Source organism: Eriocheir sinensis, chromosome 34, assembly GCF_024679095.1.
Source record: "Eriocheir sinensis breed Jianghai 21 chromosome 34, ASM2467909v1, whole genome shotgun sequence".
NCBI classification, from domain to species: Eukaryota; Metazoa; Arthropoda; class Malacostraca; order Decapoda; family Varunidae; genus Eriocheir; species Eriocheir sinensis.
This window is the reverse complement of record NC_066542.1, coordinates 7,260,616-7,285,849: the sequence shown is the minus strand read 5'-3', so window position 1 is coordinate 7,285,849 and position 25,234 is coordinate 7,260,616. Positions and strand designations below refer to the sequence as shown.

General features: G+C 43.4%; 1 protein-coding gene and 1 long non-coding RNA gene across 8 annotated transcripts in view; one reads left to right on the top strand and one right to left on the bottom strand.

Annotated features, from left to right (window-relative positions):
* Positions 1-5,635, top strand: part of LOC127007002 (WD repeat-containing protein 62-like) — a 94,831-nt gene extending 89,196 nt beyond the window's left edge. Inside the window, exons 28-29 of the mRNA XM_050877475.1 lie at positions 2,385-2,629; positions 2,892-5,635. Of these exons, the coding sequence (XP_050733432.1) occupies positions 2,385-2,629; positions 2,892-3,259 (613 nt within the window). The 3' untranslated portion in view covers positions 3,260-5,635. The remainder of the gene's footprint in view (positions 1-2,384; positions 2,630-2,891) is intronic.
* LOC127007003 (uncharacterized) lies at positions 836-23,757 on the bottom strand. 7 transcript variants are annotated; one of them, XR_007760002.1, is made up of 4 exons: positions 23,452-23,613; positions 7,453-7,538; positions 2,247-2,572; positions 836-1,936 (listed from the first exon to the last, which is right to left on the bottom strand). It is a non-coding gene; the product is annotated as an uncharacterized LOC127007003 (long non-coding RNA). The 7 variants fall into 7 exon arrangements; XR_007760003.1 differs by having other exon boundaries at positions 836-2,572; positions 23,452-23,757; XR_007760006.1 differs by lacking the exon at positions 23,452-23,613 and adding an exon at positions 9,169-9,781 and having other exon boundaries at positions 836-2,572.
* Between the last annotated feature and the right edge of the window lie 1,477 nt (positions 23,758-25,234).

The window sequence follows — 25,234 nt, the reverse complement described above, 5'->3', positions numbered from 1 at the left end:
TTAACTTTTAAGTTGTACTTCACGGGATTGTGCTTGAAGAGTGCATGAATGGCAGTGAAGCTCATTGTTCTGCTGGTTCAGTCCTGTGTGTTGTTTCTTGTACTTGAACCCTTGCACAAGTTTATGGTACAGTTGACCCTCTATTTAACGCAATCAGTATCAAGGAAATTAGAATGATGTGGTGTTATTTCAATGAGATTTATCGATTTGGGGTCAAGGGCACATTATAAGGAAATCCTTGAAAATAAATGCACTAAATGGAGGATCTTCTGTAATTAGTACCAAAGACACTTCCTCTGTGATTATGGTTCCAAACACAGTTGACCCACATATAAGGCATCATACTAACAACCTACCTGCAGCAAATATTTAACTTCAAATTGTTCACATTTTATCAGTTATCATCTAACTCAGAGGTTTTTTCCTCTATGTTGATGTATTGAATGATTTGTAAAGGAAACTGCTCAACTATTTTAAGTAACACAGGTTTATTCAGCTGAGATCAATAATATTCATCTTCAGCCCGCAAATATTAAACTCGATGCCTTTGCTTCAGATGAGTGAACATTACCAGCCTTGTTATTACTGAGCTATACTTAGAAACTTGGGTTCTGCCAGAGCTGATTGGCAAAATTCAGTTACTTAATGGTCACTTCTTGTGTTGCTTTATTGCATGGAGTTAATAGTTTTCCCTATCTTGTCCTTGTTACCTACATTGTCCGTCACTAGTACCTAGGTGTCTTGAGTGCTAAATACTATACAGATTTAATCAAGTTGTCAGTCTAGAATTAACGTTAATTAATCTTTTTTCTGGTCTGAGGTTAAGAAAAATGCATTAACTGCATGCGGTTTATTCATTTACAAGCGTGACATTGATCATTGGAAATTAAGAAAGCTTTACATAAGCATCACATAGAAATACAGAGATCACTTTAATACACACAACGTTCATTGAAATATTAGTCGGTGAATCAAAAGTTCATTGCAGGAAATTACTTCATTCTGTCCAGTGGTAATTGCTCTGCACAGCATATAAGATGACACACTGCTGTCCTCCACTTACTCAGAGTTTGGAAAGTCCCACATTATTGTTTTGATCTGAATATTAGTGCAATTAATTCTACAGTTGATTTTAGTATGAGAGGGGAAGGGGCACAGGGTCATTTATGTGGCTGGGAGGCATGTGACTGAGGTGCGTGCGTGCGTGCGTGCGTGTGTGTCAGAGAGAGAGAGATGAACAAGAGCAGCAGAGACATGGAACAGACAGGCTGCATCTTACTGATCAATGCCCTTTCCTCTCCTCAGACACAAGTTGGTTTGGCTTTTATGTCCAATTTATTTATTGGAAGTTATGTATTCCAATAAATAAATTACAGACTTCAAAACCAAACCACCTTGTGACTGAGAAGAGCCAGCACTGATCAGTAAAATGCATCCTGTCTAATCTATCTTTTATCCCTGACATTCCGTTCCCTCTCAGAAACTTTACTCTAAGGGGGGTGGCCATGGGTGAAAGGCCTTTAACTCTCCCTGTTCTGGCTCTTCCTATCCATGCACTCAATCCCTTGCCTACAAATTCTCTCCATCACTTGTCCATCCTATGATCTATTTCACTGATAATCTCCCTCAGCACTTTAGCGTCATTGTACATTCCACTCTTAACCTATGGGGGGCTGACGTGATATTACACCATGTGACGGAATGTGGAAGTCTAAAGGCCAAAAGGGGGGGGGGGGGACATACTTAATACTTACATATGTATACTTATATTTACTTTTGTGATCCTTTTGTACATCCCACTCTTAACCTAAACTTCCTGGCATTACATCATCAATGTTGTGTCCCTATGAGATTACTTTTCCATTAATGTTACTCGATCTATCACAGCACTTGCATGAAGAGAATGTTGACTTCCAGATTCTTGTTCTTGTATATCCTGTCAACCGTATTTTCTTGTACAGACATTTTTTTTTTAATCTATAAGGAACGTTATGTACAGACCAAATATACTTAGGCAAAAGTCAGGCATAGCTAATAGATCCTTCTCCCCCTTAGTTTTATGTTTTGTGTTCCTCAAATTTCAGCTGTAAAAAAAGTAATATTCATTCTATGGTTGGCACCATGAAATTTAATCGAAGTGAAAAACTGACTTTTGCATGAGTATAAATAGTAATATTTATGTCTTAATCAGCTCAGTATGAATTAAAATCTAAAAAAAAAAGTTTAATATAAATCATGTCACATACCTGTTTGCTCGTCCTTGTGTAGACTTCCATATGTGTGAACCGTCAGTTTATCCTCCCCTGTTTGTCGAGTTGCTGATGCATCCCTGTGTGCCTCTCTCCATGCCTCCTGTTGCTTCATGTGTTGTTGTGGCGTGGCAGGCGGAACACCCTCCCTACCCGAGCCCTGAGCGAGCGCGACCTCACCCGCAGCAATAGTCTGTCGGGGAAGAGCAGAGGGGAGTCCGTGAGGGGCCGCTACGCCTCGGCTGGTATGTCTTCCTCCAAACGCCATCCCAACTCAGACATGAGCCGCCCCTCCTCAGCCGCCTCCACCGTTGACATGAGTCCTGAGGAGTACCCAACGAGGGATGAACTGAGTTACATAGACCTGGACAACATGCCACGTAAGCACTAAGCCTCTTGTCATTGCTGCTATTTTAAAGATAACATTTTGCCTCATGTCACCTAGCTTTAGCAAGAATACTGCAACGAATGACAAGACAAAAACGTGACTCCAGTGATGCAGTACCATCCCTCCAGAGACCCTACTGATCCACCTGATGCAAATATAGGATTGTTGATAAATTTGCACATTATAGCTCAATAACATGCTAAATATAAAGCATAGAACAAGTCTTAATATTTCAATGTGATTTGCCATTTCAGTGAGTGTGGGAGTAGTGGAGAGTGTGTGTGAGTGGGTGGTAGAGGGCTGTGAGAAGCTGAGTCAGCTGTGGTGGCGGGCGTGCAGTGAAGGAGGCGGGGAGGAGGACCACCACAAGGCCCTCCGTTCCCTCCTCCTTGGTGCTGCAGCCAGGGCCACCCACGCCCTCACCCCCCTCACTGCCCCCAACGCAGTCCCTGCTCCAGGGCAGAGCCTCCTTCCCCCTGGTGCAGCCCAGTCACAACCTCCACAATCATCGGACAACAAGGACCCGAGGATGGTGGCGATGATGCAACAGTACACTGATATTCTGGTCAACATGGTGCAGCAGAAGATGGCGTCTCACCAGCCTCCGCCGGGCCCTGCATGATCAGTCTGTCCCTGTGTCTGTCTGTCTATCGTCGCCTCTTAGTCATAAACAGTCCAAACCTCAAGATAGTCATACGTTATGCTGTGGTGTAGCAGGAATTGTGTGTGTGTACATATTATTATTATTATTTAAATGACCGATACTTTTCTTGTGGGTTAGACAATTTTGTCTGGTAAGACCCACTACTTTTTTTTCATTTTAAGTTGGAAGGCTGTGTTTTTACATTTTCTTTTATGCAGTTTAATGATTCTCCAGGTCATTCACTCGTGTGATGTCATGACCAACTTTGCCGTTGAATATAGTGTCTCTGCATTATAGTTCATGCTGTCTTTGTTTCTTTTACCTCTGCTGAAACTGCACATTCAATTTATATATCTGTGACTGCTGCAGATATTATACAAGCAGTTAGGTGTCAATGCAGAGCAAAAGTTTGTCAAGAAGTTTTATTAAATTTGTTGCCAAAGCTCTCATTACTGCTTTCTGTGTCTCTGTGACACACTCCTGCCATGATACCTTTTGGTTTGATGGGTGGGTAACATTTATAAGGATGGAATACATAAAGTTTTTAAGATTATTTTGAGAATGATAATGATGGCATAATATTGAAAGTGATTAACCCAATGCATTGTGATGTGTACAAAGTGGTTGTCAGGTACAAGTGGCTTGTTGACGCAGGAAGGACGCGGCCCCTCGCGACACTCACTGCCTCAAAGCAGCAGCAGGCCGGAAGCACCACACAGATGCGACCTTTGATTTAATGATTTTGTTTAATAATAATAACCGCATGATGTTTTTGCCATAATTTTTGCTATTAACTTTCCTAACTTCACATTTACACATTATATTGATATGGTGAAGGCTTATTGCTGATTGGGTTAGGTGATTTACCTACATTATAGACTCATATTTTATTTACACTTAATTGCTATGGACACTCCCTGGTCAAGTCATTAAAGTGCACAGCACTTTGGAAGCTGATTTTGTTTTCAGCCATCTTCAAGCTATACATTTACTCTAGTATAACGTAGAAAATCAAACCCACGACTTTTAGTTTTAGTCATACACTAAGTTTACTTTAAATTCTAATTGAGAAATATTCTGAATTACATCAATTGAGTTTGATAAAAATAGAAGGCCTTGCTTTTTGCTATATTATGCAAATGAAAACCCTAAAATTTTTTTGAAGAGGCCATTGTCAAGTGTACAGTGTTTGCGATCTGCAGCCTTTGATGAGTGTCACTGCATGCCTACATGGCCAGAGAGGTGGCAGACAAGGTATTGCCAGTGGAGGGTGCAGCGGCCGCCTGCCTGTGTCAACTTCCACTCATTGATACCAAAAATTATTCTGTTGCTCAGTCATCTGCACTGAGGCTGTGCATTCTTTCAGAAGGGTCATTTGAAATCATTTATAATTTTTAGAATTACGCAAAATGTATTACATTTTAAAAGCTTTGTTTTTATATTGTCTGAACACATTAAAAGGAAAATGATTTGATTTGCAATGCAAGAATACATTTGGTCATCAGTAGCAGAATGATCTGTAAACAGTATGTTACTGTACAAAGTATTAAATAGTTTGTTTGCTCCTGACAAAGCATATTCTGGTAGGGTAAACACGCCCACCCTTGATTGTACCGAATGAGAGGATGGACATTTTGATAGAAGCTTCCTGTTAGTGTGTCTATTATTAGAAAGCTGATGTGTATTTTAATCCAAAGCACATTGTGTACTATGAGGCAGGGCAAGACATCTTCATTCATGTTGTTAGAACATGGACAACAGTTGTAATAATTTCATGACACCTCTAGGATGCCATCAAACATTGTTAGAGCTGTGGAGGCTTGTGTGTGTTTGGTCTCAAATGTAGCATTAAGCCTCACCCCTGGTCAAGGGTGGGCTGAGAGAAGTGACCTGTCTTTGCCAGCTCCAAGGCTGCATGTCGTGCACACATTCAGAGGGTAGTACCGAGCTAGGTTAAGTCAAGTCATTGTTATCCACAAGGGTGCCAGAAGATGCCAAGCTGAGAGGTGTGCCAAACCCTAGCCATGCCTACTAGGGAGTGTATAGATGTATCATAGTGTAAATTATATATCTGGAACATCATTCCCTTGCTTGGGGAAGACCCAGATTGCAGGTCTTGGCCACAGCAAGATGCAGTCTTCCCCTGTGGCTGTTAGCATTATTATTGCCTTCCACTAGTGCAATTGTCCTCCATTCTTCATTAGGGTGTCGAGACACTGCTGTCGAACAGTATTGTCTTCTCTTTGTGCTCATGGATATCCGGGTAAGTATCTGCCAAATGAAATCTCATTCCTTGATAAACTCTGTTTCATGAAAATTCTTTTTTAAATATAATAAATATAACATAAAAGCTGTCAGTTTAGTTTCCTTGACAAACCTTATGTACCATTATATTGATATAATGCCTATGGCAGCTACAGGTATGCCTATCAGGAAGTGAGGACCAAAGTGGCCAGTGCCACTTGATACAGTGTGAGGTGGAACCTTACACTCGACTACTATACATTTCAGTGGCGGACAAACACTGTTTTTCACAAATGTCTCCTAAATGAATTGTTGGATCAGTATGATATTTCAGTGCACTACAATTAACATCCAGACCTAATTTAAGGCTAACATACCACATTACTATATGTGTTATGTTAGGAGTTTACTGACTGATATTAAGCCTAATCCAGTCATCATATCTAAGGTGTTACACAGAATCGGACGAGTGTGGGGGTACTTGTCTAACCCCTCCACCAACGCCCCGAACAACCCCCAGACCACTCCTTCCCAACCCCAATATAAGAACATAAGAACGTAAGGAGTCTGCAAGAGACCGGTTGGCCTATACAAGGCAGCTCCCCCTCCTCGTTTCCCTCTTCACCCCCCTACTCACACCATCCCCCTTCCCCAGCCCGAGGCTATGACTTGCAGAGGCAGGGTATAACTCATTGAGTGCCGAGGTGCACCCAGGTGTTGTACAGTAATTATCAACATGAAATACGTCTTGCCTCCATGGAATTGTACCATGCTCTTAGTTAATAATCATATCTATACATATACACTTACATAACATTCTAATATATAATACAGTGATGGGAGAAATAGGGAGGGACACAAGAGTGATGAGGGAGGCGAGGAGCTAGGGGGAGAAGAGGAGGGATAATGAGAGTGAGAAGGGGGAGAAGTAGTTGTGGTTAGGAATAGTTTGGGAGGGTGTTGGGAGGGGTGCACACTTTCCTTCGAATGCTTCAACATGACTCGTCGGGTTTGTGTTATTTTTCACTAGTAAACTCCTCACTTAACACATATAGTAATGTGGTATGTTAGCCATAAATTAGGTTTGGATGTTAATTGTAGTGTGCCGAAATATCATACTGATTCAACGATTCGTTTAGGAGATATTTGTGAAAAACTGTTGTTTGTCCACCGCTGAAGTGTATAGTAGCTACCAACAGCTCTAGCTGGCAGGGGGTAGATGTCGGATGCTCAGTTTGAAAATTAATCTGGCACACTAAAGGATGCTGCTGCCAGTCAGTGGCAATGCTACTCTTGCTCTCAGCCAGTCAGTGGCAATGCTACTCTTGCTCTCAGCCAATCAGTGGCCAGGAAGGACTCCTTCAGTGCAGCCAATCAGCAGCAACACTGCTCTCTTCTTCAGGCATTAAAGGGCCAATCGGCAGGCACACCGCACACACCCTAGCCAATCAGGGGCCAGGAAAGATTTTCGTCACCTGAAGGCTGATGTAGCCAATAAGCAGCTGTGCTACTCTGGCTCTTCAGACCATCAGGGGCCAGGAGGGACCCAGCCTGCCCCTTGCTTCACTCTGCCATGTCACCCACGTTATATATTTTACAATTCTTCATGCCTTTTTTTTAGTTTTTTTTACTTGGCTAAATTGCCTCAATTTCTTTCTTTGATAGACTTTTCTGGAGTCAGGGCCCTAATTTCTGGGGGCCTATATATCCCATCCAATGTTTTCTGTATCTGCCAAAAAAATGACTTAAAAGTGCTTATTTTTCAAACAATTTCCTCTACCTGCACATGCTTGCTCCCCTCCTCCCCAACCCATGATGCTTCTAGCCCCAAAAAAATTCTGCAAAAATTACAGGCCTGGAAGTGTACACTGTACAATTTCAAACTAATAAATACACATATATATGTACACACATACAAGTATACTCACTCAGATCAGTTTAGACATCCCTCGCTGTCCTCTGGGTCTGAGGCAGCACCTCATTGAAGTCACACACTTGACACTGAGGCTCCCACCTGTAAGGGTGATACTTGTTACATTTTTTTTTTTCTTTTTCTTTCTGAAACTGTCCAGTCACTTGAAACCAGTTGACATTGTTCAAGGTCATTTATTAGAAAATTATGTTTAAATGAACCAATTCATCTCCATACACATACCAGTGCAATTTGTCTTAATATTCACCAGGGATTTTCTCCTAATGGTGTGGTACTTGTCTAGGGAATATCTGAGGGAGTTTTCTTTATTATAAGGTGGAGCCTCCACTTGTTTGGATTTTTTAGGGATACCCTCTACTTCAGGGGGGACCGAGTCCCTCTCTAGGGAGGTCACAAATACATATTTACCAGATTTTTTAGTACGCATCCCTGGGGGAGTTGCCAAGTGGGGGCCCCCTTAGGGAGGTGGCAAGTAGTACAATGATCAGCGGATGTAAACACTGGTGTGGGGCAGCCTGGGACGCGTGGGGCTGCACAACACACAATGGCTTACAATGTTTGGAACCCTTCTGGGCAGGAAAATTGTTCAGGAATAATTTATGTCCCTCTCCTATTACATGAATGTTCAATATTATGACCAGACCAATTCTAACCTCAACCTGACTTGTTTATGAACTAACCAACGGTACCTCAACCACTTGACTTGCTTGAGGAATAGTACCCATAGCCGCAAAATTAGTAACCCGTTTCCACTATATCAATAGCTTAATGCAAGCTGGTAACTTCGGCCCATCAATCAACATGGCTGCGGGTGACAAACACTGCGCAAATTATCAATTAAGGAATATCATCACTGGTACGTGTGCATCGTCTAAAGCGCAAGTAGAACTTGACAAGTAATACCCCGTGAAACTTTGGTAAGGTTAACAACAGCCTGAGACAAAGGTAAGAGGCGTGACTATTCAACCTCACCACCTGGGTAGAACACCTCCACCCCAGGACGAGAGGCTGACCCACCTGTTGTCTGCCTCCTGGCCCCCCAATACACACCCAACACAACGTAAGGGACCTTCACATGTAGGATACGCTGTTTAGATACACGAACCTGCCCATCTTCACTACAACTCCCCGGACGAAAGGCAGGAACACGGGAATGGACGGCAGCTCCCTCTCCGCCATCACGAAGCAGCGCGACTCATTGCCCGGAGCTTCGAACATTGGTCTCGCAAACTCGTTTTCCTTTTTATGGCAGCTACACACACTAAAGTATATCTCATTACAAAGTCCATCTGCAGAAAAAAATCTAATACCCAAGAGTTTATCGAGCAAATATTTTCCTGAAACTTTTATCTAAAATTACATAACGCATTCTGGTGGTTGAACTATTTTTTATTCTTCATTAATAATCGTTTGTCGCAAATTGCTAGTTTTTTTTGAGATTTTAAAGTACGTACCTAATTAAGCGGCGAAGGACATAAGAACTACACGACCGTAATCCATATAAGTGAACTCTGATAGCAATTAGCAACCCAATCAAGAAAACAGCAAATATGATGTTTTCCAATTCCTTCAGTTGGTAATAATTACAAAGAAAAAATATGGTCTTGTATCTCAAAATATTTAAGTCTTCACCACCACCACCACCACCACCATCCCATCACGTCGCATACCATCACCCTCACTACCATCACATACCATCACCATCACTGACCTTTCGCCAATTACTTCATGAATGATCACCAATTGCCACGAATCATTGCTTCCTCTCTCTCTTGGCGTCTCGATCAGCGCCTGTCCGTCCGTCCGCCCTGCGCAGCCATGAACTCACGCGTCACCCTCCCCGAAGACACGTGAGCTGGCGGGATGGCTTACTGACTGGTTGTTCTTTCTATAGCACATTGAGGTGGAACGGTTATTTTCTCGTACCTTTCTCAATCTTCTTTACTTTCCAGGGTGGGTGGGTTGGTGGGTGAGCGTTAGGCTAGCTTACTGACTGGCTGGTTGGTTGTTCCTCTTATAGTATTGAATTGGTACGTTAGAGAGAGGAGGAGAGGAAGGCTACGAGAATGAGAAGGGGGGAAGAGGAGAAAGGAAGAGGAGAGAAGGGAGTACTACGAAGAGGAAGAGGAGAGAAGGGAGAACTACGAAGAGGTAGGCTAGAGGAGGAGTGAGGAAGGATTGCGAGAGGGAAAAAAAAGAGGAGGAGGAAGAGAAGACTACGAAGAGGAGGAGGAAGAGAAGACTACGAAGAGGAGAAAGAGGAGGAGGAAGGGAAGACTACGAAGAGGAGGAAGAGGAGGAGGAAAAGAAGACGACATGGAGGAGAAGGAGAAAGGGAAGACAAGGAGGAGGAGGAAGGGGAGACTACGAAGAGGAGGAAGAGAAGACAACATGGAGGAGGAGGAGGAGGAGGAGAAAGGGAAGCCAAGGAGGAGGAGGAGAAGGAAGAGAAGACAACATGGAGGAGGAGGAGGAGAAAGGGAAGACATGGAGGAGGAGGAGGAAGAGAAAGGGAAGACAACGAGGAGGAGTGGGAAAGGACAAGGAGGAAACTGAGAAGGATGGGGAGAGAAAAAAAAGGACAGACCATGCAGCTGTTGTCAATCCTATAGGAAGAGGATCGAATCGTTTATCATAGCATTCAACTTGAACGGATATTCCCTCGTGTATCTTTCTCAATCTACTTTATTTTCCATTTTCTCTGCCCTCTTTCACGAATACTTGCGGTTATTATCCATTGATGCGAACAGATTTAAGTGTAGCGGCTGTTCATACACCTTAAATGAGCATCAAAGAGTATTCCCTGACTCAGCAGAAATGGACAAGCACAGGATTTGTTCTCTAAGTTAGCAGAAGCAGTAATAAATAGCCTATCGTTGGTTGCGTTGGTTACTTAGTGAACAGGAACGTTTGCCTAGTAGAATTGTTATTGTTAGTGCTGTGTGGGATTGTAGGGGATAAAAATACTTTGCTTCTGACGCGGGATGTTTGTTTCTGTTACAGCGAGGGAGGCAACTCAAGGACAAAAAACAAAAAGAAAATAGCAACAACAACAAAAAAAACTCTTAAGCGCTAATCCTCCTTCTCCCCCCTCCTCCTCCTCCTCCTCCAGCTGTTGTTACTCATCACTTGAAGGGCAACCAAAGTCATGAAGTGTTTGCAATGACGTGACTCCACCAAATCCTTTAACATATACAGCAACAACTATATGCTTCCTCCGGTTTAACAGTGATTGAAGTACAAGTATCTATCGGTGAAGTTCTAATGCACTCCTCCTCAGTCTCCTTGTCCTTTGGCCCTCCTCCTCCTCCTCCTATTCCCCACTATCTTTCTTTCTCCTCCACTCCCTCCTCCTCTTCGCAGTCTTTCTTTCCTCCTCCTCCTCCTCCTCTCCCTTCTCGTAATCTTCCCCTCCTCCTCCTCCTCTTCCTCCTCGTAGTTTTCCCTTCTCCTTTCTCCTTCCCCGTTCTTTCCTTTCTTCTCCTCTCCCTCCTCCCCTTCGCAGTCTTTCTTTCCTCCTCCTCCTCCTCCTCTCCCTTCTCGTAATCTTCCCCTCCTCCTCCTCCTCTTCCTCCTCGTAGTTTTCCCTTCTCCTTTCTCCTTCCCCGTTCTTTCCTTTCTCCTCCTCTCCCTCCTCCCCTTCGCAGTCTTTCTTTCCTCCTCCTCCTCCTCCTCCTCTCCCTTATCGTAGTCTTGCACTCCTTCTCCTCTTCCTCTTCGTAGTTTTCCCTTCTCTCCTCTTTCTTTCTCCACCTCTCCCTCCTCCCTATTCGCAGTCTTTCTTTCCTCCTCCTTGTATAATCTTTCACCTCTCCTCCTTTTCCTCATCGTAGTTTTCTGTTCTCTTCCTTTCTCCTCCCCTTTCTCTTTATCGAAGTCCTCACTACTCCTCAAATAATTCTCGTAGTTGTCAATTAAATATTCTGTTGCTACGTACGATAACACGGCTCAACATGTCCGTGGAGTTTGTAAGGAATTTTTAGACGTTTCCGCCTCACATCTATTATATTCAAAGCCAAAAAAGGAGTGTTCTTTTGGGTTCACGGTACATAAAAAGGTCAAACTACCACCAGGGTCATAAATCTACCTATGGAAATGCCCTGAACTCCCCCGAAACCCTTGTCAAATATGTGCTTGGGTAGGAATAGGCTATGACCCCAGAAGCCCTTACTTAATAATATCTTCCAGGCGTTCCTAGGCTAACCAACTATCGACCAATATCTCTTAAAAGGGACGAAGGAAAACACAACAGCTGGGTGGTTCCATGACACACACACACACACACACACACACACAGAAAATAATAATAATGATAATGGTATAAAATTAATTACTACGATACAATGACAGCAATAGTACCACCAGCAAGAACGAAAGCAACAGCAGCATAGCACAGTTGTTCCACGCATATATTCGAATCAACAAACAGGAATGAAGGAACAGCTGGAATATTAATAGACTAGATGACCCAAATAAATCAATAGATAAATAGATAAACATACAAGTAGATAGACTGACATATAGATAGAGAAATAAATAGAGAGAAAGCAATGAGTATAAACAGCAAGCATAGGCCTAATTTAAGGAGGACATAAGGAGTGGAAAATAAAGTGAAGGAGATTGAAAAAGTTATAACCTACGAGAATATAACCGCGTGCAAGTTCAATCCTATAATAAGCGATTCGATCCCCTTCTCACAGGTTTGATATCAAGTGGTGTGCCCTACTTTTTCCTCTCCCTCCTCCTCAGTCTCCTCTTTGTCCTTTATCACCCTTCCTCCTCCTCTTCTTCCTCGTTGTCTTCCCTTCCTCCTCCTCCTCCTCTTCCTTTTCCTCATTCCTAGTCTTCCCTACCTCCTCCTTTCCCTTTTCCTTCTCGCAATCCTTCCTCACTCCTCCTCCTATTCCTCCTCTTCGTTGTCTTCCCTCCCTCCTCCTCCTCCTCCTCCTCCTCCTCCTCCTCCTCCTCCTCTTCCTTTTCCTCATTCCTAGTCTTCCCTACCTCCTCCTTTCCCTTTTCCTTCTCGCAATGCTTCCTCACTCCTCCTCCTATTCCTCTTCGTTGTCTTCTCCCCTTCCTCCTCCTCCTCCTCTTCCTTTTCCTCATTCCTAGTCTTCCCTACCTCCTCCTTTCCTTTTCCTTCTCGCAATGCTTCCTCACTCCTCCTCCTATTCCTCCTCTTCGTTGTCTTCCCTCCCTCCTCCTCCTCCTCCTCCTCCTCCTCTTCCTTTTCCTCATTCCTAGTCTTCCCTACCTCCTCCTTTCCCTTTTCCTTCTCGCAATGCTTCCTCACTCCTCCTCCTCTTCCTCTTCGTTGTCTTCCCCCCCTCCTCCTCCTCCTCCTCTTCCTTTTCCTCATTCCTAGTCTTCCCTACCTCCTCCTTTCCCTTTTCCTTCTCGCAATCCTTCCTCACTCCTCCTCCTTTTCCTCCTCTTCGTAGTTTTCCCTTCCTCCTCCTCTCCCCTTTTCTTCCTCCCCCTTTCTCTTTCTCGTAGCCTTCCCTTTCTCCTCTTCCTCGTAGTCCTCCACCACTATTATTTCTCCTTCCTTCCTCCTCCTCCTCCTCTTCCTCCTTCCTTTCTTCCTTCCTTCATTCCTTCGTGCATTCCTCCTCCTCCTCCTCCTTCCCAGCTTTTCTCTCAGCAATTTCTAAGAAACTATTTCCGACGGGCATCAGCATGGCAAGCGGGGGGGGGGGGGTCCTCCAAGGGAATACCAATTTTCTCTTTACATTAAGCAACTTTTGATTCAGTAATATGTACGCACCGCTTTCTCTCTCTCTCTCTCTCTCTCTCTCTCTCTCTCTCTCTCTCTCTCTCTCTCTCTCTGCTCTCCTCTTTCCTCTCTTCTCTCTCCTTCTCTTTCCTTTCTTCGCTCTCTTTCTCTTCTCTCTTCGCTCTCTCCCTCTCCCGTTTTCGTTTTCTCTCTCTCTCTCTCTCTCTCTCTCTCTCTCTCTCTCTCTCTCTCTCTCTCTCTCTCTCTCTCACAAGCACAATTATCTTAACAGGAGTCACTTACCCCATCACCCCGTCACCGCTGTTCATCCCCGTCATTCCTCATGCTAACTGCTCCGGTTACTGCCATTCACACTTCCATTCCGGTTCCTTTTATTCGCCCGTGAATTTTTTTTCCGGCAATTTCACGGACATTGTGTTTTTTCAAGCACAATGAGTGTTCTGTTCACCCATTGTTACTAACAGGGTGTTATTTCGCCTCCCGTGTGACATTAGATGCTTTAGAAACACACACACACACACACGTCATGAAAAATGGAGTTTCGAAGACTTAAAAAAGATAATTGGGTGAAAGCACGAGCGAAGTTTGATGACATGTCCGCTGAAAAATAAAACAAGTGTAAATAGCACAAAAACTGTGCTAGGTCGGCGTCGCATGGCCCACCCCCAACAATTTATATTATGCAACTAGGAGTCTAAAATGGAAAATGCTGAAAAGTAAAGATGCCGCCACTATAAACACTTGCCTGCGCCACAACGGGCTGGGGCCGACCATCAGGCCCTACTATGAAGGCCTACCGGCGCCACAGGCCAAGACGTAAAAAAAAAAAAGGGTGACTGTTTATAATGGCATGTTGTAGGGTTCATCAGGGCTAACAAATGTTATTATACGATGTCATGTCTACAATGCATGGGTGAGCCAGGAAAACAACTTGAAGAGAACAACAACAACAACACTAAGAAGATGGACAATCCGTTGATCCAGACGCCGATAATAAAAAGTACCGAAAAACTCTCCTAGTACTGGTCCTCCCTTCCTTCCTTCCTCGTCTTCCTCGTTCTCTTCCCAATCCTTCTCCTCGTTCTCTTCCCAATCCTTTCCCTCGTTCTCTTCCTAATCCTTCCCCTCGTTCTTTTCCCAATCCTTTCCCTCGTTCTCTTCCTAATCCTCTCCCTCGCCCTCTTCCCAATCCCTCCCCACTTAAATATGTATGTCGTAAGAGGTGACTGTAGGCTAAGGGTCAATGTACCGATGACGTAGGAAGTACAGGTTAGGTAATGGGTCCGATTCGTTATAATTATCCTCGAACAACCGTCGGAATAGTGACAAGGCGGTTTTTATTTTCATTTTTATTCCCTGTCCCTCTCTTGCTGGATATGGGATTATTAATGATGATAATGATGATTATATATTTTTTCTTCGTCGTCTTCCGTTTCCTTCTTTATTACCATCGTATCATTTTTATTATGATCATTTTCATTATAATTATTATTCTATCTACATGTATAAGTGTGTGAGGAAGGGGAGTTCGGCCACTGAGATTCGGGTCTTGATAGGTTGGCGCATTAGGTACACTGCCATCATCATCATCATCATCATCATCATCATCATAGCCTATTTAGTTGCCAACATATCGTGAGCCCTTGACGTGACCTTGGTGGGGGTTATTCAGTGCATATCAAAATGTGTGCATGAGCGTCAATGTGTCTGTGTTCATTTTTGCCCTTGAGCGGTCTCCTTTAATGTAAAAAAAAAAAAAAAAAAAAAAAAAAAGTATCATGTATCTAGGAGCTGCGTGTGAGCTGCATGTTAAGTTGGGAATGAGTCAAGTGTTTTCTCTCTCTCTCTCTCTCTCTCTCTCTCTCTCTCTCTCTCTCTCTCTCTCTCTCTCTCTCTCTCTCTAATTCACCAAACGTTGTATTTCATTACTCGTTTTCTTCCTCGACGTTATCATACAAACTTGGCCTACCTAAAACTATAGCCTCCTCCTCCTCCTCTTCCTCCTCCTCCTCCTCCTTTTCCTCCTCCTCCTCCTCCTCTCCGTTTACCGCTATCAGACTTTCTAACCTAATCTCATGCCCGTCGCGTCCAGCTTTCTTGTGCAAGAGTCAACCCTTATTTTCATTCTCTCACAACGCCTTTATGGAAAACTACGTCAGTCGGTCGGAGAAGTGTGACGGTGACGGCCCGCACGTGGCACTCCTTCCGTGGGGTTGGTACTGGGGGGAGGGAGAGGAGGAGGAGGAGGAGGAAAGAAGTGGAAGGGAATGGGAAGGAGAAAGCAAAAGACGAGAACGGAAAGGAAAAATGTGAAAGAGAATGGGAGAGAAGAGGAAAGAGAGAAGAGAATGCGGAGGAAGAAAAGAGGGAAGAGAGTGAGGAGGAAGAGAAAGAGGGAAAAAGAGGGAGGGGAATAATGAAGAGGAAAAAGAGGGAAGAGAATGATGAGGAGGAGGGAAAGGAGAGAAGAGAATGAGGAGGAAAAGAGGGAAGAATATCGGGTGAAGGAATTTGAAAAGGGAGGAAAATCATGCAGTGGAGGATAAAAGTGGAATGAAATGGCGATAAAGAGGAAAAAAGTGTAAAAATGGGACGGATAAAGGAGGAAACTTTGTGACCGACTCAAGGTGAAGGTTAAGGCGATGGCGTGCACTAAATGTGGCCTCTCTGCTCATTCTTGTCTCACTCGCCCTTGAAGGTTGACTGAAGGATTGTGTGTGTGCGAGTTTATTTTTTTTTTATTACAGCAGAGACAGCATAAGGGCACGAAAAAAGGAAACAACAATAAAAAAAAAGCCCGCTACTCGCTGCTCCTGTAAAGAATCCGAAGAGGTGGCCGAAAGAGCAGTCAGTTACGTGAGAAGAGGTGTCCTGATACCTTCCTCTTGAATGAGTTGAAGTCGTAGGCAGCGTAGAAGTGTGTACCCTTGATTTACGTAGAATAACCAATGGATATATATATATACGAATACTTCCTTTTTACGGTAAGGGAAGCAGCTCAAGGGTAAAACAAATATATAACGAGAAAAAGGCCCGCTAATCACTGCCCCTTATACGTAGAAAAGAGTTCAGAAGGGTCAAAAGAGAGATCAATATCGGGAGGGGTCTGGATACTTATAATTATCTCCAATGTTAAATCTCGTTAAATTCATGTATTACGAATGATGAATAATTGCGTGATGTTAGTTATGGATATATAGAGAAGAAATTATTGCGAAAACCAGGCATATCTTAGACGGGAGTTACAAAGGAATTAAAGTTTGCAAACAAAACATTAATTCCTTCTCCTTTATCCTATTCTTCCTTAGTCTTTTATAGCAGCGATTTGTAAAGCTAATTCCACTTTATTCCCTTCTCTTCCCTCATCTTCCTTCTCCTTGTCATACTTCTACACTTCTTCCTCCTCCTTTAACATACTTCAGCCTTTTTAGTAGCGATTTGTAAAGCTAATTCCCTTCCTCCTCCTTTAACATACTTCATCCTTTTTAGTAGCGATTTGTAAAGCTAATTCCCTTCTCTTCCCTCATCTTCCTTTTCCTTGTCATACTTCTACACTTCTTCCTCCTCCTTTAACATACTTCAGCCTTTTTAGTAGCGATTTGTAAAGCTAATTCCCTTCTCTTCCCTCATCTTCCTTCTCCTCGTCATACTTCTACGCTCCTTCCTTCCTCCTTCACCAGCATTGAGAACTCAGCTAGCGGCACTATCCACATGCTTCAGACACTTCTTATTGCGAAAACCAGGCGTATTATAGACGGGAGTTACAAAGGAATTCAAGTTTGCAGTAGTAATTATAGACGGGAGTTACAAAGGAATTCAAGTTTGCGGTAGTAATTATAGACGGGAGTTACAAAGGAATTCAAGTTTGCGGTAGTAATTATAGACGGGAGTTACAAAGGAATTCAAGTTTGCGGTAGTAATTATAGACGGGAGTTACAAAGGAATTCAAGTTTGCAGTAGTAATGAGCAAAGTCAAAACATTATTTCCTCCTTTATCCTCTTCCGCAACCTCTTAATTCCTTCTTCAGCCTTAAGAGTCGCCATTTGTAAAGCTAATTCCTGTTCCCTCTTCTTCCTTATACTCGTCACACTTCTACACTTCTTCCTCCTCCTTTATCCTCCTTCAGTCTTCATAGTAGAGATCTGTAAAGCTAATTCCACTTTATTCCTTCCTTTTCCCTCATCTTCCTTCTCCTCGTCACACTTCTACACTCCCTCCTCCTCCTTCACCAGCATTTAGAACCCAGCTAGCGGCACTATCCACATGCCTCACACACTTCTTAGCATACATAATCAGATCGCGCCATTCACCCAACGTCCAGACAGACACTCGGGCGCCGCAGAGCCGACCTGAGCGAGCTGCATGATAGTGTAGGGCAGTGTGTTGTCCCCTGACCCTCACCCCAAGCTTATTCTGTGTCACGGGGTAGAAGGCTCCCACCCGCTATAGGTTCAAGGGCCAGTGAGATGGAGATGAGCACTGAGGTCGCGCGTATGATCCCGGTAGTTCAGGATTTTGAGGGTTCCCTGCTGATTCATAGCGACAATAGTATCAACAATACCACAGCGGCCGCGGATCATGGTACTGTACAGTGAAAACAATGTCCGCCGCGTGAATGCAATGTTGACATCACGAAACTGGAAAAAGCTTCACCTCAATAGTATCAACAACGCCACAGCGACCCCGGGTCATGGTATTGTACGGTGAAAACAATGTCCGCCGCGAGAATGCAGATGCCTGGCGCGTGAATGCAATCTTATCGCAAAACTGGAAAAGCTTCACCTTCCTCCCTTATTCTGCTGACGATGACGATGGTGGTAATGAGGGTGTGAGAGTAATGGTGACAGTGGCGCTTTTTCCTTTGTGTTTCTATGTGTGTGTGTGTGTGTGTGTGTGTGTGTGTGTGTGTGTGTGTGTGTGTGTGAAGGGTGCAAGGTGATAGTTCCCCACGGCATAATCATTTGCTGGACTCGTGATCGCTAGTCAGTGCCCTTACGGAGAGTTTTAGAGCTGGATATTTTGAACTATGGGCTTAGCTGGAACCTCACTCCCCTTCCCCCGCGGCCTAATCACATACTGGACTCGTGATCACCAATTAGTGCCCTTCTGGAGAGTTTTGGAGCTCAATATTTTGAACTATGGGCTTAGCTGAAACTTAACTCCCCTTCCCCGCGGCCTAATCACATGCTGGACTCGTGATCACCAGCTAGTGCCCTTCTGGAGAGTTTTGGAGCTCGATATTTTGATCTATGGGCTTAGCTGGAACCTCACTACCCTTCCCCCGCGGCCTAATCACATGCTGGACTCGTGATCACCAGCTAGTGCCCTTCTGGAGAGTTTTGGAGCTCGGTATTCGATCTATGGGCCTAGTTGGAACCTCACCCCCCCTCCTCCTTTTCCCCTTTTTCGAGACGGGACAGTAACCGCTCCCTATCAGCAGAAAAAAAAAATTTCGACCGGAGAATGACGCGAACTTGTCTGCTTGGATGCGAGACAAAAAAGGTCCTTATTCTCAGACGCTACCGACTCCCGCATCAGCTATTTCTAAAGGCTAAAAAAAGCGGGAAAATGCGTACTCAGTGAAGATCAGTTATTCAACATATTAGCAATGGTTGGTTTCCTATACTACTTAAAGAATCAAAAAGCGTAATACTCTCCTTTCCTTTGTTTTTACTCAATTTTTATTCCTTTATTTAATGGTACAGAAGCCTTGTTAAACTTCCCCCAGGGTCCAAAAACTACCCCTGGAAAGGCCCCAAACTCTTACGAAAGCTTTGTCAAATGTGTGCGCGTGCTTGAGCGCCGAAACGTTTAATAATATGGAACAAAGTTGTAACCACCACATCAAGGGGGTCGGGCATAGCTTTGTATTTCTGGGGGCTTATTATCGATATAGTTATGCTGTTCTTTGTTACTTCATTTTTCTAGTCATCTTTATTTCTGTATTTCTCTTTCTTCTCCCACTTATTTCTAACTTCGTCTCTCTCTCTCTCTCTCTCTCTCTCTCTCTCTCTCTCTCTCTCTCTCTCTCTCTCTCTCTCTCTCTCATAACACCGCTAAGCTAATATTCTACATACGCAGCGTAGATACTAAGCTAACTGGTTCACTGATTGATTGCTCCATTCACTGCTGCCTCTACCGTTCAGTGTCACGTCGAGAATCAGCGAAGCGAGAAAGAGCTCAAGCAAGGGAGGATGCGAGGGCCGTGAGAGGGCGGATAAGAGGACAGAAAGGTCGAACATATTGGCGGTAGCGTGATAATTTGAGGAAGAGGCGAGGCACGCGGCAGGGGAAGGGATTACAGGGGAACGACACGCACAGACATTATACAGGTGACACGTGGACGGTAGGACGCAGCTCAGTCTCAGTGGGCCTAAAAGCAAGGGAACAAAGGGACGAGGAAGGCGTTGGGAGGCAGAGAAGGAGACGAAACAATCACGCGAAGCAGCAACGACACTGAGGAATCCCACCGTGACATGAGCGTGACGGGAAGGCAGGACAAGGCTCAGTGGGCAGAGGCGGAGAGAACAAGGCGGTCAGGAAGGAAGGGAGACAAAAAAAACCATAAGACTATCACGATACTCGCCAAGCATGCACCGCGTAGACACGACAAGGACGAGGGGACGGTCGAATCATTTGCAGGCACGTACACACACACGAAAAAATAAAAGATTGAGAAATACAGGTAGATTAGGAGGTGCGATATGAAGTGGTGTGGAACTCAAAAGCATAAGGTGTTGAGGAACTTGTCCAAATCACGTACAACCTTAAATTTTCACAGCAATTAATACACTGATGCAGCGGATGAATCGAACAGATCATTGGGCCTCATCAATGTAAGTTTTTCCATCAAGAATAAAGATATGGGGATACTATAATTAGACATTTGTTCAGTACGATCTCCCTTCAAAGACGTGGTGTAGTTTTTATTTGAAACCGGGCCCGCGGAGTAGTAGCCAGGCACACTGACCACTGGACCACGGAGGCACAAGACGTTTCTAAATTACATGCTCAACGTAGAACAAATATGACATCTTTAAAAAAACAAACCTTAATACGAGTTTTCCATCTATTAACCTGTCCTCTTGAGTAATGTCACCTTAAAAGGAAATCAATCTTGTTGCAAAAATAGTCAATGGCTTTACGAATGTGGATATATTCAAGGAGTTTATGACACGTGTCGAAAGAGAAGTAATGGCGGAAAACCTAAGTGTAAACGTAAATTCAGATTGCACCAAATTATTTTTCTATCTGACGTTTCATTCAAGTTTAAGGACAAACCGCTTCGTCTGCACAATGGGGTCTGTGTGGTCTGAACGTCTGGTCAATGCATGCAAATTCCTCGATTCATTTTCATTCTGTTGTTTGCATTGTTCAAGCAAGCAATAATTTTTCTATTCTCTCTTAAATAGCACTCTTTTCTAATACACCGGACATCCCCAATCTCTCTCTCTCTCTCTCTCTCTGTGTGTGTGTGTGTGTGTTAATATTGCCACCAGCTGTAAAACTAATCAGAAATCTTTAATTAAGGAACAAAACGATCAGAAATGGAATTGGGTAACTTAACAATTGAAAACCAACGCATTGCTAATAAATAATAATAAATAAGTTGAATATTTTTTTTCCTCGATATTCAATAATGACAATTTTACCGCCACTAACCCAACACCAGCGATAACAACAGTGCTAACGAAAATCCCAGTAATGTCTTGCCTATCTCTGGTGAAATTACTAAACCGATACAGTCCTCAATGCTCTCCCATCCCTTAAAACAAATAAAAGTCTAGGACGGAAAAGTATATATCCTCCTTTCCTTTCCTCTCGCTACTTATTTTTGTTTTATTCCTTTCTTTAACATATGCTTGCGAAAAGATATATAGTCCCTTCGAACTGAGAGATGGCAAACATGACACCGATTCATTTAAAGTGTGTGTGTGTGTGTGTGTGTGTGTGTGTGTGTGTGTCACGCAATACATAAACACCAAAGAAACCACCTCTTATAAAATACCTCACCACCACCCTCATCTTCACCACCACCACCCTGCCGTGAGTGACATCCGTGCGGACTCATCGTGATCAAAGCTAGCATGTGTAATATTTAACGCTGTCATGCAATCGTTCACATCCCGGTACATCCTGCCGCTCGGCCCTCAAATTGTCATACCTGTTCATGCATTCCTTCACACCATCACCATCACCGTACTCGTTAACACAGCACCAATAGATATAGACAGAATGTTCCATAACCTTCACAGTATTCCTCACACGGTCACACCACATGAAACAAAACCTCACCATACCTGTTCATACAATCCCTTACACCACCAACACCGCCACCACTATACTCGTTAAGATAGCACCAACAGATATAGATAGGACGTTCCATGACCTTCACAGTATTCTTCACAGCACGGAAAAAAACACCATACCTGTTCACACAATCCTCTACACCAGTGGTTCCCAACCTTTTCAAAGCCACGGACCAGTCGAGCAAGTAAAAAAAAAAAAAAATAATAAATAAATACAAAAAAAAAAAAAAAAAAAATCTGCGGACCAGTTCCATAAGCAAAGATCCAAGCATACACTGACATTTATATAGTCCAAATACATAATTTATTTTTTTAGCAATTTAAAATTCAATCGGAAAATACCATGTAATGTAATGTTTCACATTATAAAAAGTAAAGTAATTATAAAGGCTAAATTATTCAAATGGACGCCATGAGGAAAGAAAACTACACTAACTATAAAGCACTTAGTACTACAGTAGGCATGGAAAAGACCAGCTGTCATGGTGATAGATTCATGTACCTATTACAAGGTCTATCAATACACCAAAACGTAATATCTCATGTTTTACAAATGGTATTAGAAATCCATATATAACCATATTAAATCATGAACAAAATAAAGTCACTAGTAAAGCAATTTGGCGGACCAGCAAATCATAAGCCACGGACCGGCACCGGTCCGCGGACCATAGGTTGGGAACCACTGCTCTACACCACCGCCACCGCCATACCCGGCACCAACACCGATATATATAGTGCGTTCCAAATTATAACCTTCCCAGTATTCCTCACCGCACAGGAAAATGAAAACGCTGATTAACTTATGCCATTAACACCACCACTATCAAACTACCATAACTGTACATAATTCCTTTGCATTACACCACCACCGTCATACCCAACACTAAAGTCTATCGAATCTAACTTGAGCCTTTAAGCACGGCTCCCCTGAGCCGCGCTATTGCCACATCACCCCATCACTCTCCTCAGAGGAGCTCGCTACCCTCCCCCCCCTCTCTCTCTCTCTCTCTCTCTCTCTCTCTCTCTCTCTCTTATTTACGTTATAATATATATATATATATATATATATATATATATATATATATATATATATATATATATATAAGAGAGAGAGAAAGAGAGACGGGGTGGGGGTGGGGGGGGGTAGCGAGCTCCTCTGAGGAGAGTGATGGGGGTGGTGTGGCAGATGCGGCTCAGAGGAGCCGTGCTTAAAGGCTCAAGATAGAGTCGATAGACTACACCCTCACCACCAGTGGCGTTCCTAAGGGGGGGGGCGAGGGGGGGCTGTTTGAAATCGCCCCCCGGGCCCCAAAGTGAGGGGGGCCCCAAAATGCGAAATTTAACCATTGCTGCTATGGCAGGAGGACAAGCTAAATTCAGTGGCCCCAAAATGGTCATCCCTCCACATCATATCGCCATCAGAGTACATTACTGTTATCCTCATTTTTACCATTTATCATTATGCTTAACTGGATCAAGTGGATCTTCAATTATTCAGTGTGCACCTAGTTTTAAGAAATAAAATGTCTGAAATTTGCATTTACAAGTGCCTTTAAAATGATTCTACAATTGCTCATATTCTAAAAAATTTCCCGGGGTGGGGGGGTGGGGGCTAACAGCACCCCACTAAACCCCGCAGCTGCTTTGGCTCATTGTGCTCGCCTCTCACCCCATAAGAGGGGCCCCAAATGGGAATGAGCCCCCCGGGCCCCAAAATGTCTAGGAACGCCCCTGCTCACCACCACCGCAAATGATACCTAACTAGTCATTCGCATATCATTTTCATAGTATTATAAACATTACACCATTCCTAACAAAACACAAAGGAAAACAACAATAAATCTACCACACTACCACCACAACAGTCACTACCACTACCACCACCACCACAACCACTGATACCAAGCTAGGTAGTCCCATATTATAAATCATAACACATCTTACAACATTGTCCTTGGATGTGTCGGGCCGCGGGACTGTACTCGAGATGTCTCCGCGTCATCACAAATAGCCAAGCGTTGAGAACCTCCAGGATGCGGGTATTCTGTCCCTTTTGTGGATCTTCCGGGGATGTGGCCGAGTGCTCCCTTGATGGCGGTGGAACGAGAGAGAGGTGGTATGAAGCAACGTTGCCAGATTGTCGTACGCAGCCTCTTATATTCACCCATTTCAGACCCAAAACAGTCGCACCCATAAAACTAACGATACCCATTTCTAGTTATTGCTAAAAATGTTAATTATAGAGAGCTTTTTTATGATCGTTATGCGTTAGAAATAGGAAAATCCAGTGTGGTGAGTACGATAACGTGGCAGTCCTGGTGTGAAGTCTAGCTACACACACGCACACACGTACAGAGAGACCCCATGGACAATATCTAGGCCTTGCTCTGGTTTGTTACGAGGCAGGTCAAGTGGTGAGGCAAGGTGAGGTTTTGAGGTCACGAGTTCCCTTTTAAGAGGATGTCCGTCAGTTGTTCAATGTCGTGCCAACCATGGAGTTGTTAGGTTAGCCGGTGGTCGCTCATTAAGTGGTGATTCTCGTGTGCTGGTGGTTCGCTTTCCTAATGGTTGTTTTGTTTTGTCTAGTTAACTATTTTTCTGCTTTTATATTTCTTATTTTCTTCTTATTTTTGATGTCTGGTTGATCTTTTTCGTGTTTTTTCTCTATTTCATCTATTGTTCTACTTTTATGTTTCGTATTTTTCATTTCTGGTTCTTCTTTTTCGTTTTCTTTTTTCTATTTCATCTATTTTTCTACTTTTGTTTCTTATTTTGATTTTTGGTTCTTCTTTTTCGTTTTCTTTTTTCTATTTCATCTATTTTTCTACTTTTATGTTTCTTATTTTGATTTCTGGTTCTTCTTTTTCGTTTTCTTTTTCTATTTCCTCTTTTTCCTCCTCTCTCTCTCTCTCTCTCTCTCTCTCTCTCTCTCTCTCTCTCTCTCTCTCTCTCTCTCAAGACTATTAAACCAACTAACTACTAATCTAACTAACTACTGAACTATTTTCTTATACATAACTATCCAACTAAATAACTAACCAACACCAACACGAACTACCAACTTAACAGAAGATCTTAGAAGCAGAACCCACCACCACCACCACCACCAACAACAACAACAGCAACACAAACAACATAGATAAACAAACACCAGCCAACAGAACAGAGCGCCCAGTATAGCAGTGGGTAGGAGGGAACACTCGACCCCAGCCTAACACGCAACCTAGCTAGCAGTCACCAACCCGCAGGCCAGCCCAGTCTAGTTTGAACCGGTGCTCATTATGGCTATCATTGAAACTCTCCTTCCCCTCGTCCCCTCGTCCCAGCTGCTGCCTCGAGTGTTGGCTGCCTCCCCTCGTCTGTGTTTGGTGTCTAGTGTATGCTGTTTTCTTTCCTTCTTTGCTAGTTGGTTGGTGTAGTTTTCTTGTTGCTTCCTCGATCATTTGTAGGAGTTACGGGTGCTTATGTTTTCCGGTTTGTTCTGCTATCTTCTTTTCCTTTGTTTTCTCTTCTGGTTGTTCTCCTTTTCCTTCATCCTCAACTGTTTATCCACACTGTTTTCTCTCCTGCTTCATTTCTTCAGTCATTTTCTTCTTTTTCTTCTACTTCCTCTTGTCCTTCTGTTTCTACGCATCGCCTCTTATGTTTTATTTCTTCAATCTTTCTTTTTCTTCTTCTTGTCCTTCTCTTTCTCTTTTTGCTAGCTCTATTCTCCTCCTTTTCTATC